This window comes from Rhinolophus sinicus, chromosome 2 (genome assembly GCF_057876585.1).
Source record: "Rhinolophus sinicus isolate RSI-liver-muscle chromosome 2, RSI-T2T, whole genome shotgun sequence".
Taxonomy (NCBI): domain Eukaryota; kingdom Metazoa; phylum Chordata; class Mammalia; order Chiroptera; family Rhinolophidae; genus Rhinolophus; species Rhinolophus sinicus.
In genome coordinates this window covers 138,160,094-138,172,695 of record NC_142502.1, presented here as the reverse complement: position 1 = coordinate 138,172,695, position 12,602 = coordinate 138,160,094, and the positions used below count along the sequence as shown (strand labels likewise).

Here is a 12,602-nt window from a genome sequence, read left to right as displayed (position 1 = left end):
AGACTTATTTATCCATTTTCTTGTTGATGGACATTTCAGTGGTTTCCAATTTTTTGCTATTAACACCATTTATTACGGTCCATCGTTTTCCCCCCACTTTGATTTGTAATGCCACCTTTGTTAAATATCAAGCTTCCATGTGGGCATGGAGAGCATGTTTCCAGGCTTTTTCCACTGATCTATTTGCTTCTCCCTGTACCAAAGCCAAACTGTCCTACAGTATTTGGTAGGGTGATTCCTCTCCTACCACCTTGTTCTTGAAAATTGTCTTGGCTGTTCTTGGCCTTTAACTTGTTCATATAATTTTTAGTATCAACTTGTCAAGTTCCATGAAAAATCCTGCTGACATTTTGATTGGAATTATATTGAATATAGATTTTAATTTGAAGAAAATTGGTCTCTTGATAAAAGTGAGTATTCCCATCCAAGATGATATATCTCTCCGTTTATTTGGATCACAAATGCCCTTCAATAAAGTTTTATAAGTTTTTCCATAAAGGTCTTGCCCATCCTTTCTTGAATTGATTTTCAGGTACTTATAGTCTTAAGTGCTATTGTAAATGCTTTTTTTTAAAAAAAAAAGATGCTTGCTATAGGTTTATAATTATACAACAATTATTTTGTATACTTGCCTTACATCCAGAAATCTTTTCAAATAGTAGTTCCAATAGTTTGCCTATTCTCATGAATTGATTGTTTCTTCCTTTCTAATCCTAATACTAGTTATTTATTTTTTCAGGTCTTACATGCTTGTCTCCTAGGAAAATGTTGGATAGAAGTAGTATTATCAGATATTCTTATCCTGTCCCAGTGATTAAGAATGTACCTTTATCTGTTTTATCTTTAAGAATGGTACTTGCTATGGGGTTGTTGTTTTTTTGATAGGTAACTATCAAATTAATTAAGTTCCCTTCTAACCTCTTTTTTAAATTGTAAATGGAGTTATGCTTAATTTTATCAAAAAAATTTTGTGTGTCAAATGAGATTATCATATTTCTCCTTCAATTTGTTAATGTGATGAAAATATTAACACATTCTCTAACTTTACCATTCTTGGTAAAAATTATTTGATTATGATGCATTTTAATGTATTGCTGGATTCAACTTGCTATTATTTCATTTACACGATTTATATGTAATTTATTAAGTGTTACTAGCCTATAATTTTTCTTTCTTTTAGTCACTCCTTTGATATTGGTCTCAAAGTGCCTCATAAATGAATTGGGATACCTTTTTTCTTTTTTATCCTCTTTCAGGGGTTTTACCAAGATCGGGCTTCACTATTCCTTTGAGTGTAGTCACCAGGAAGATCATGAAGCCATGTGGTAAGTTTTGGTTTGTTGGTTCTCTGGTGCATCTATTTGAAACAACTGATTTAATTCCTTGCTACTTATAGGTCTATTCAAATTCTACATTCCAGCTTGCTAGGTCGTTCTTGGTAAGCTCTACTTTCCCAGAAATGTGTCCATTTCTTCTAAGTATTCAAATTTATCACCCCAGATTGTTCAATGCATTCTGATCATTTAAACTTCAAATTATATCAATATTTATTGTACTTTTTATTTCTAATATTGTTTATTTGCATCTGTCTCTTTTTTCTGCTCACTGTTGCCAGAAATATCTACTTAATTAGTCCTTTCATAGAAGCTAGGAATTTATTGTCAAGCTACATCTCCAACAATATCAAAAAACATATGCACGAGATTATCCATTCTTGCACTATTCATCATGGCAAAATATTGGAAATAACCTAAATGTCCATATCTAGAACATTAGTTGGATAAATTATGATACTTCTACATAGTAGACTACAATGCATCTATTTAAAAAAAATAAAGAACGAAGATCTCTATAAACTGATATATCGTGATTTCCGGGATGTATCATTAAGTGAAAAAAACATTGTGCAATAGAGTCATATAGTATGCTACCTTTTACATAAGAAAGAAGGGGGATTATACATGTATTTGCTTATTTTTCCAAAGACATAGGAAGAATAAAATTATTTACTTACAGAGGATAGGTGGGAAGGAGGTAGAAAGGATAGAGAGGGGAATCAAACTTTTAGTATGTCTTTTTATATAGTTTTGACTTTTGAACTATGTTGATATTTTTATATATTTCCCAAAATAAATCAATAAGAATGGGGAAACAACTGAAACTGAATACCAACAGAAACAAATACTCCTAATGGTATATCAAATAAATAACATAAACACACAGAAGAAAAAAAAGCAAACAACTTTTAAACACAGTTCACTGACTGTATACTCTTAGTAGGATGGATAAAAAGGACTGTATACTCTTAGTCAATGGATAAAAAGAACTTCAAAGAAATCTTGGGCTTTACTTAATACATTTTTGAGGGAGTGGTACTGACATAGCAATTCTGAAACTCCTTTATTTATATGTATAAGATTTAGTGAGTGAATAAATATACTCTTGTTGGATCTCATTCAGGGAGAAGGGAGATATAAATATGGAATGGAAGAAGGGGAGGAACCCTGAGATGTCAGATTGGAATTATTGGAATTAGAGGTATTAGTATGAACTCATGATTTTTAAAAAGTTGTACCTTCTAAGTCTGCTAAGATGGCCTAGCAACAATGATACTTGGGTAACAAGGAGCACGCCCATCCAGAGTTTGGTTTCTAAATACCATTCCTTTCTGAAAGGAATCAGGGCTCTTTGGAGAAATGGATGATTCCAGGACTGTGGCAAAGAAACTATAAGATGAGTCTGGAATATCCATATACTGTACCAGAAAGTATTGAAATACTCAAAAAATAAGAAGGGTGTGTCGGACTAAACCTAAGGTGGCGGAATAGGAAACACTGTGTTTACCTCCTCTCGTGACCACATCAAAATTACAACTAAACAATAAAACAACCGTCCTTAAGAATCACCTGAAGTCTAGCTGAACAGAAGTCCTACAACTAAGGACATACAGAAGAAGCCACATTGAGACTGGTAGGCAGGGCAGAGGCCCGGAATGGGCTGGTCCCATACCCTCAAATGTGACCGTTAAAAATTGGGAGGGAAATCTTTGCAGCAAAGTTCCCTGCTGAGGAATGCAGGGTCCCAGCCTCACACCAGGCTCCCCAGCTGAGGGTTCCAGTGCTGGGACGAGGAGTCCCCATAACTTTGGGCTGTGAAAACCAGCAGAGATTGTGGCTGAGTGGGATGGAGGTGGCTGCAGTCTCAGGCGTTCTCTTAAAGGGTCAGTACACGGACTTATTCACAGATGGACTCACTCACTCTGAGTTCCAGTGCTGGGGCAGCAGCTGGAAAGACACCAGGGACCTACGGGGAGGAACTGAATTGTCTGGCTTCAGAATGAGGGCTAGAGGAGCAGCTTTCTCCCAGACAGAAGTACTGGCCGATTCCATTATTTCCCTGTTGAGCCCTCCCTACTCCCTCCTGGTGTGTAGACACAGGCGGCTGCCATATCTGAGTCTCCACCAATCTGGTTAACACTGTTCGTTTTACCTTGTGATTCCCTGAGACCATGCCCCACCCAACTTGCAGACCCACCCAAGCCGATTCCAGTGGCTTTTCCATACAAACAGCCTGTCTTGGCTCATGTTGTGGACTTTCCTAAAACCTCTCAAAGGTTCACAAACCCCAAACAAGCAGTATTTGGTCTTGGAGTGCCCCATACCTCTTGAGTAGCCCCAAGCCTGGCACTAGTAGCATCTAGCCTCAGTTCAGTTTGGCCTCTAGAGGTACCTCCAAGCCAAGTGTGGGTGGCTGCCATCTGCAGATTGCTTTGTGGCTCATGCCAGGCGGCCCTACACAGGGCAAAGGCTGCAGTTGAACTTGGCCTGTGGCACAGCCCCTCCCAGGAGTCCCCAGGCCAGCACTCCCAGTGGCCAGCTTCTGACCAAGCCAGACCATCACCCGAAGGGCAGGACAACACACCCAAAGGGCAGACTGGGCAGGCACCAGAGCCCCGCTAAAACAAATCCTGCTCTGTAGGGTCAGCCCTGCACATCAGCTCCTCAAATGCAATCACAGCTAGTCCTCACAGGCAATCAGCCCGAGGGTCAATCCCTCCCATTAATATGCAAACAGCAACCAAGGCTCAATACAACAGGAGAGCACATAAAACCCACACAAGGGATACACCTGGAGCACGTCATTCAGGTGACCAAGCAGACTGCACCACTGAGCCCCACAGGTCACCTACTACATAAGGCCACTCTACTAAGATCAGGAGGCATAACAGCCCTACCTAATACATAGAAACAAACACAGGGTGGCAGCCAAAATGGGGAGACAAAGAAACATGTCCCAAATGAAAGAACAGAACAAAGCTCCAAAAAAAGAACTAAACAAAATGGAGACAAGCAATCTACCACACACAGAGTTCAAAACACTGGTTATAAGCATGCTCAATGATCTCAGGGAGAACTTCAACAAAGAGATAGGAAACATAAAAATGGAGACAGAAAACATAAAAAAGAACCAGTCAGAAATGAAGAATACAATAACTGAAATAAAGACTACATTAGAAGGACTCAACAGTAGATTAGATTAAGCAGAGGATTGAATCAGTGATTTTGAAGATAAGGTAGCAGAAAACACCCAATCAGAACAGCAAAAGGAAAAAGAATAAAAAATAAAAAAAATGAGGAGAGTTTAAGGGGCCTCTGGGACAACATCAAGCATACCAACATTCACATCATTGGGGTACCAAAAAGATAAACGAGAGACAGCAATGAATTGAAAACCTATTTGAAGAAATAATAACAGAAAACTTCCCTAACCTGGTGAAGGAAATAGACATACAAGCCTGGGAAGCACAGAAAGTCCCAAACAAGATAAACCCAAAGAGTGGTGAACACACAATGGGATTTATAGATGATGTAATACAGAATTGTACACCTGAAATCTATGCAATTTTACTAACAATTGTCACCCCAATAAATTTTAAAAAGTAAATTAAAAAAAAAAAAAATATATATATATATATATATATACAAAAAACAAAAGATAAACCCATTAAACCCAAAGAGGCCAACACCAAGACACATCATAATTAAAATGGCAAAGGTTAAAGATGAAGAGAGACTCTTAAAAGCAGCAAGAGAGAAGCAGTTAGCTACCCACAAGAGAGCTCCCATAAGACTGTCAGCTGATTTCTCAACAGAAATTTTGCAGGCCAGAAGGAATTGGCATGAAATATTTAAAGTGATGAAAAGCAATGACCTACAACCAAGATTAGTCTACCCAACAAAGCTATCATTTAGAATTGAAGGACAGATAAAGAGCTTCCCAGACAAGAAAAAACGAAAGGAGTGTATCAACACCAAACCAGTATTACAAGAAATATTAGAAGAACTTCTTTAAGAAGAAGGAAAAAAAATTAAAAATATGAATAATAAAATGTCAATAACTACATATCTATCAACAATTATTTTAAATGTAAATGGATTAAATGCTCCAATCAAAAGATAGGGTGACTGAATGGATAAGAAAACAAAACCCTTACATAATGCTGCCCACAAGAGACCCACTTCAGATCGAAAGGCACACAGACTGAAAGTAAAGGGATGGAAAAAGATATTTTATGAAAATGGAAACAAAACAAACAAAAGAAATTGAGGGGTCGCAATACTTCTACCAGACAAAATAGACTTTAAAACAAAGGCTATAACAAGAGACAAAGGAAGACCCAATAATCCCACTTCTGGGTGTTCATCCAAAGAAACCAAAAACACTACTTTGAAGGGATATATGCATCCATATGTTCATTGCAGCATTATTTACAGTAACCAAGATACGGAGGCAACCTGGATGGTCCCCCAATGGATGAATGGATAAAGAAGAGGTGGTACATATATACAATGAAGTATTACTCAGCCATAAAAAGAATAAAATTTTGCCACCTGCAACAACACGGATGGACCTAAATGTATTGTGCTGAGTGTAATAAGTCAGACAAAGACAAATGCCATATGATGCCACTTATATGTGGAATCTAAAGAACAAAATAAACCAACAAATAAGACAGAAACAAACTCATAGATACAGAGAACATTTTGATGGTTGCCAGCTGGGAGGGGTTTGACGGGTGGGTGAAAAGTGTGAAGGGATTAAGAAATACAAATTAGTAGTTACAAAATAGTCATGGGGATGTAAAGTACAGCATAAGGAATATAGTCAATAATATTGTAATATCTATATGTATGGTGGCAGGCGGGTACTAGACTTATTGGGGTGATCACTTGATAAGTCATATAAATGTCTAATCACTATGTTGTACACCTGAAACTAATATAATACTGTATGTCAACTGTAATTGAAAAATATCACTTAAAAAAAGAAAAACTGGGGGCCGGCCCAGTGGCTCAGGCGGTTGGAGCTCCATTCTCCTAACTCCGAAGGCTGCCGGTTCGATTCCCACGTGGGCCAGTGGGCTCTCAACCACAAGGTTGCCAGTTCGATTCCTCGACTCCTGCAAGGGATGGTGGGCAGTGCCCCCTACAACTAAGATTGGATACGGCACCTTGAGCTGAGCTGCCTCCCGAATGGCTCAGTTGGTTGGAGCGCGGGCTCTCAACCACAAGGTTGCTGGTTCGACTCCCGCAGGGGATGGTGGGCTGTGCCCCCTGTAACTGGAAGAACGGCAACTGGACCTGGAGCTGAACTGCGCCCTCCACAACTAAGATTGAATAACAACTTGAAGCTGAGTGGCACCCTCCACAGCTGGGATTGAGAGGACAACAACTTGACTTGGAAAACAAACAAAAAAGGCATGGAAGTACACACTGATCCCAATAAAGTCCTGTTTCCCTTAAAAAAAAGAAAAAAATGAACGTGTTAAATGGGCAGAGAAACTGCCTTGAAAGGTTCCTATTGGTCAAATTTGGCACAATTTGCATACAAAAATGAACAATGACAGAAGTAAATTATTACCCACTGAATACAAAAAATACACAAGATCATACTGATCGTTTTAAAAAAACCTTAAAGGAAGTGACAGAAGGGAAATCTCTTATTTACAGGAGGGTGCCAACTAATAAACATGGAAGGAATGATACACATGAAATACATATAGGAAACTCTGAGACCAGGAAAATATTCTATTCCCAGTTTTTCACCCAGTGGTCTTAACATTTGTTGGTCATTCTTGTCCGTTTCCAGTTTTAGGCTAATAAGAAAAAAGCTACTGTAAACATTCACATATAGATCTTTGTATGGACATATGTATTCATTTCTCTTGAAGTAAATACCTAAAATTAAGATTGTTGGCTCACATTGTAAGTGTTTAACTTTGTAAGCAACTGCAATACCATTTCACACATACTCCTGCCCGATCCCAGTTCTAGAATCATATACAGCATTTCATTCTTATCTCTTTAGCCTTCTAGGTAAAATTAGAGAGAGATGAGAATGAATATATATATATATCCTCTAAAAGACTTGTACAATCATGTTAAAAGCAGCACTATTTGTTGTCAACTCCAAACTGGAAAAAAAACAAATGTTCACCAACAGTAAGATGGATAAAGAAATTTCAACATAATTATAACAATGGAATATTAGGCAGCAATGAAAAAACAAACTAATATTACATATAACAATATGGACAAGTCTCACAAACAACTTTGAGTGAAAGAAGTCAAAAGGCCAAAACAAGAACATACTGATGATTCCATTTATATAAAGTTTAATAACAGGCAAAATGAGAAAATAGTGAAGGAAGTCAGAAAAGTGGTTCCCTGTGGGGGCAGTTATGAGGGGGGTACCCGAGAGGTTTCTGAGATGCTGATGATGCTCTAAGCCAGGGGTGTCCAAACTGCGGCCCGCGGGCCAACTGCGGCCCATGATCCATTGTTAATTGGCCCGCAGCAAATTCCAAAAATATATTTAGTTTACTTAAATAAACCAGGTGAGGCAATATGTACTTCACCTCGAGTGAGTGGCCCGGCTGTGTGTGTATTTTACCGCATATGACCCTTGGTGAAAAACATTGAAAAAAGTTTGGACACCCTGGCTGTAAGTGTTTATCTAAGTGATGTTTATGTGTATGAGCTCACTTTGCAGAAACCTATCAAGCTGTCCATTTATGATAAATGCACCTCTCTGTATATTTGTTCCATTCCAATACAAAAAAATTTAAGAGTAAACTTAACCCTGATTCCAAAACTGAACAAAAAGAAGACTGAATCTTTTTTGTGTTACTTTTAAACCTTAGTTTTCCGACATCACCTTTACTTTCTGACTTCCCAAGATTTTTGGGAAAACTTCTCTGTAATCAGAACAACGTGTCTCAATGACAATAGTCGGGATGGAAAATGTGCAGGGACGAAGGCCCTTTGAGGTTCCGTGTTGGGTGTGCTGTGGCATAACTTCTATGGAAAGAAGTTTGACGATACATTCAAGAGAATTAAAAAGAAATATATGCTATTTTATCCAGTAATTTCCCTCCAGGAATTTATCCTAAACCAACCACTCAGTCAAATATTTATGAATAATATGTAAACTGATACATTAAATTTTTTTTTTTTTGAAAAAAAAAAAATCCTTTGAAGGTAATACTTACAATTGGTGTCCCAAAAGGTATGTAACCTGTGAGAGGAGAGAGAAAAAAGTCAGGTCATATACTCTCTCCCACTCTGCCCCACCCACCTGTCAGTTGAGATCAGAAGAGACTTCTGGGCTTGGTCTTGACAGTGGCCCTGATGAAGGGGCTCCGGTCAGTTAGGCAGGAGGCACTTCCAGCCCCCAGACCTTCTCCCAGCTCAGACTTCCCCAGGGTAGAAGGCTCCCCTGGGTCCCCCAGTGTCCCTCTCTCTTTTCCCCTTTAAACAGTTCTCACTCCCCTCCAAAACCCAGGGGTCCATTCCTGAAGGCAGGGCTGCCCACTGCTGGGGCACCACCACTCTACACGTGGTGGTCCTCCCATGATTTCCTCTATGAGGCACAATACCCCTGCCCACACATACTCCAATGTCTTCAAAGCTCCCGGAATGTCCTTCTTCTCTCAGCTTGCCTTTCTGGCATGCATTCTTACTTCCCCGGCATCGTGACTGTTACTAGAAAGGACACTTCCTCCCCACCTGAGATGTGTACCTCTAAGTGCCAGGGCTCTTTAAATTTCTTGTACCCTGCCTAGACATCCTCAGTAGAGCAGAACAGAGTTGGCATAAAGTGCAGCCCGGTCCTGGGCACCATTTCCTCACTGCTCATGGCCCCTCCACTACGGCAAGACTCCCTCCGCCTTCCCCAATGTTGTCACTGGGTGGCAGCCTCTTGTCCCCAGCCTCTAACTTATGGCAACTGGTGGCTGGACAGCAGCAACTACACTTATCTGTGTTACGTCTGAAGCAAAGGTTTGTGTCCTGAGGGTGTGTAACTGTGCATGCACATGAGCCGTCACTCTTTTACCTGCATCCCTCTGGAGAGAGGTCCAAAGTTTCACTGGAGAATTACAAGGGAACTCAGGCCCAGGGTGAGAGCCTGCTCTGGTCCTGTGCAGAGACTGGGGAGCACCCACAGCCATGGCTTCAAGATGCTCAGAGCCTTCCCTGCCGTGGAGTTGCTCATGGCAGAGCAAGGGGGTCACGAATTGCCCAGTTTGCACAGGGATGTCACATGGTGGTTTATTCTCTCATCCCCATGAAGTCAGGCTCTCTTGCAGTGGAGACCCTGACTGACCTACCCAACTGAGAACACCCACTGGGAGAAACCTTTTCTCCAGCTGCCTGAGCACTTCCGGAGGCAGCAGCCAGTAGCCCTCTGACCTGCCCTGTAAGTCGGGGTGGGACACCCCACTACACTGAGAAATGGCATGGGGGAGGCATCGGCACAGGTGTGAGTCTGACCTGTGCTGTGCGACTCTGGGCAAGGCCTGTGGCCCACAGGATAACCACGCCAGCCCCAGCCAGCCCGCGTGTGTGCAAGTGCTTTCCAGGCTATTAAGCTCATTAGTACAGCGCTGTCCCTGTAGCAACCACAGGGTGGGGATTTCCTGGGGTCAGGGACTTATACCCACTCTCCCACTACCCTCTCTGCCCACTGGTCTCCATAGGATGGGAATCCGCTGCCCCTGTGTGTGTAGTAGGGCAAATGCAGTGCAGACATTCTGAAGGGCAAGGTTAAACGCAGGATCAGAGCCCCAGGAGTTAGTCTGGGGACTAACGGCCTGACAGGGCTGAGCAGGGAGCAGGGCCTGGAAGGAGAGCGCAGTGTGCACAGGTAGGAGAGGAGTGACTCAGAGAAGGCAGAGCTTGCCCATAGCAAGTGCCACCCCTGAGGCTGCTGCTAAGTGACTGATGCATAACCTGGGGGAGGGGGCACAGGCAGTAACGTGTGGCGGCCTCCACCCCACCCCACCTGCTCAGGCAGAAAAGGCAGACAGCACATTGTTTAAAAGCTCCATAGGTGATTCTGAGGCCTGGCCGGAGTCTTGTACCAAGGTGAACGTGCAGGTGCCAGTGTGGCTGTGTGTATGACAGGCTCTGTCCCCTCCTCAGGCTGGCACATCTGGAAGTTCCTGGAGCTATGACCACAGTAAGTGGACCAGGCTGGGCAGAACCAGAAGGTCCCAGGGGCTTACCTGACATTCTAAAGGGCATGAAGATCTTCTCATTGGTGTCCGGGTGGAGAATAGCCTGACAAGAGCCGGGAACAGAGCACAGGGTGACAGTGGGAGAGGGAGGAGGGACATGGGACACAAGGAGGAAGGGAGGCGGGAAAGGACAGCCTCCCCCAGGATGACTCAGATGACCAGTGGCTGTATCTTGCCTTCTGGCCAGTCAGTCCTTTCCTGCTATCCAGGGCAAGAGAAACCTAAACCATGGCCCCCAAATAGCACTTATCCTCTGGCAAATGCTCAAAGCTGAATGCAGGGGAGAGAGGGACTGCGTCTACATTGCAGGCCCTCTGAACCCCCATGCCTGGCACACAGTAGGCATGCAATAAGGATCGTGTGGAAGGACCCACAGGGAAGGAGCTCAGGGGGCCCAGGGAAAGGAGAGCTGGTCTGAGCTCCAGTCTTCAGAAACTCAGGCCCTGGGTTCTGGGGAAGAAGGCAGGGGTGAGGCAGACAGGGCCAAAGGGGATAGGAGAGGTTGGGAACACATCAGCAAAGGATCCCCAGGACAGAGCAGGACAGGGTGCAGGAGAACAGAGAGGAGGGAAGGAAAAGAAGCCAAAAATGGATTACCTGCTTGATTTTCTGCGCACTCCAGAGCTGGAAGGAAGGGAGAGAGAAAAAAAAGGGAAAAAATTAAAGCACACATCAATTTAATGTCTCAAAAACTATATTTTCTAACCAAAAGATCCAGCTCCAAAGGGCATAAGAGGCTCAGGCTGTCCTGGTCGCCCCAGGTCTGGCAGCTACCCTAGGGGTACCAGGGACCCCAGAACAGCAGAGCTAAGGAATCTCATGAAAATCAATTAAACCAAGGGTTCTCAACTCTGGCTGTTGTAACATTACTTGAAGAATTCTTCCAGCCTTTTTCTAAAGCTTCCTAGCTGATTCTAAGGTACGACCAGGTAAGAAGCCCTGATTTAAATGAAGACCCTTCAACTGTTTCCTTGAATCACTAGTGGCAGCATAGCATGATTTTTTTTCAGAGCTAAACAGACTGCCTCAAGCCTGGTTTTCTCACTTCTACCTCCGAACCTCAATTTCCTCATCTGTAGAATGGGAATAATAGTTGTACCCCTAACATTGTTGAAGAGGTATATGGAAAGGGCCTGGAGCAGCTCTGGGCACATAGTAAGTGCTTTATAACTGCTTACTGTTGTAGATATTATTATTCCTATTGCTGTTATAAGAAGGTTGGAGAAGAAAGTTGCTTTCAAATGAGTGGTAAAGTTGTCTCTTTCTAGCATAGCATGGGGGACAGACTGGAGAAACAGAACAGTACGTCAACTCCTTCGAATGATATAAATACTGTATTTCACTGCATCTAAGACATCATTGATCCTAAGACACACTACTATGTGCCACTAAGAAAGAAAACAATAACATAATGCCAAGACCACCATCAATAAAAAGACTCATCCCATTTAAGAGATGTTAAAATGGGACAAAATAGGCCTTTTAGAATCAAGAAAACACAGTAAATAAAAATTTACATTGTAGGCAAACCAGAGGCCAGAGCATTTTTAATGGTGCAAGCATGGTAAGAGGTGAGAGGCAAGACACAGCCAGGAGTTGATGTTGAAAGTTTATAATAGAAAAGTTCAGTTATGCTTCATGTATATGGCAATGTTGTGGTCTGGAATGTAAATTGAGCTGCAGAATGCTACTGGGTAGTAAAAATAGACGTTATAAAATTGATATATTAAAGTGTATGCATTTTATTCACAGCAGAGTCCCCCGAGCCTTAATTCACAGCCTAATTACTCTTATTTTAGATACATTTCAAACATATTTGATTGTCTGCCATTCCAGGAAGATTGGAAGCAGTAGGTTTTTAAAAAATAATAATTGGGGAACAGAAGGGATTGAAAAGAGAAGAACCAAATGCAGAATCACTGTCAGCCTAAGGAGATAAGTGAGAGCATACAGCAAAGACATTTAAAAAAAAAGATACAAGATTGAGCCCTCTTTGCTCAGAATGTGCCTTCCTTAGGGGCAC

General features: G+C 41.9%; 1 protein-coding gene across 4 annotated transcripts in view; it reads right to left on the bottom strand.

Annotated features, from left to right (window-relative positions):
- SFXN5 (sideroflexin 5) overlaps nucleotides 1-12,602 on the bottom strand; it is a 112,586-nt gene that overhangs the window by 66,857 nt on the left and 33,127 nt on the right. For all 4 annotated transcript variants that reach the window (XM_074332172.2, XM_074332167.2, XM_019712858.3 and 1 more), the window contains 3 exons: nucleotides 11,177-11,203; nucleotides 10,568-10,622; nucleotides 8,552-8,577 (listed from right to left, as the gene is read on the bottom strand). In XM_074332172.2, coding sequence (XP_074188273.1) covers nucleotides 8,552-8,577; nucleotides 10,568-10,622; nucleotides 11,177-11,203 — 108 coding nt within the window. The remainder of the gene's footprint in view (nucleotides 1-8,551; nucleotides 8,578-10,567; nucleotides 10,623-11,176; nucleotides 11,204-12,602) is intronic.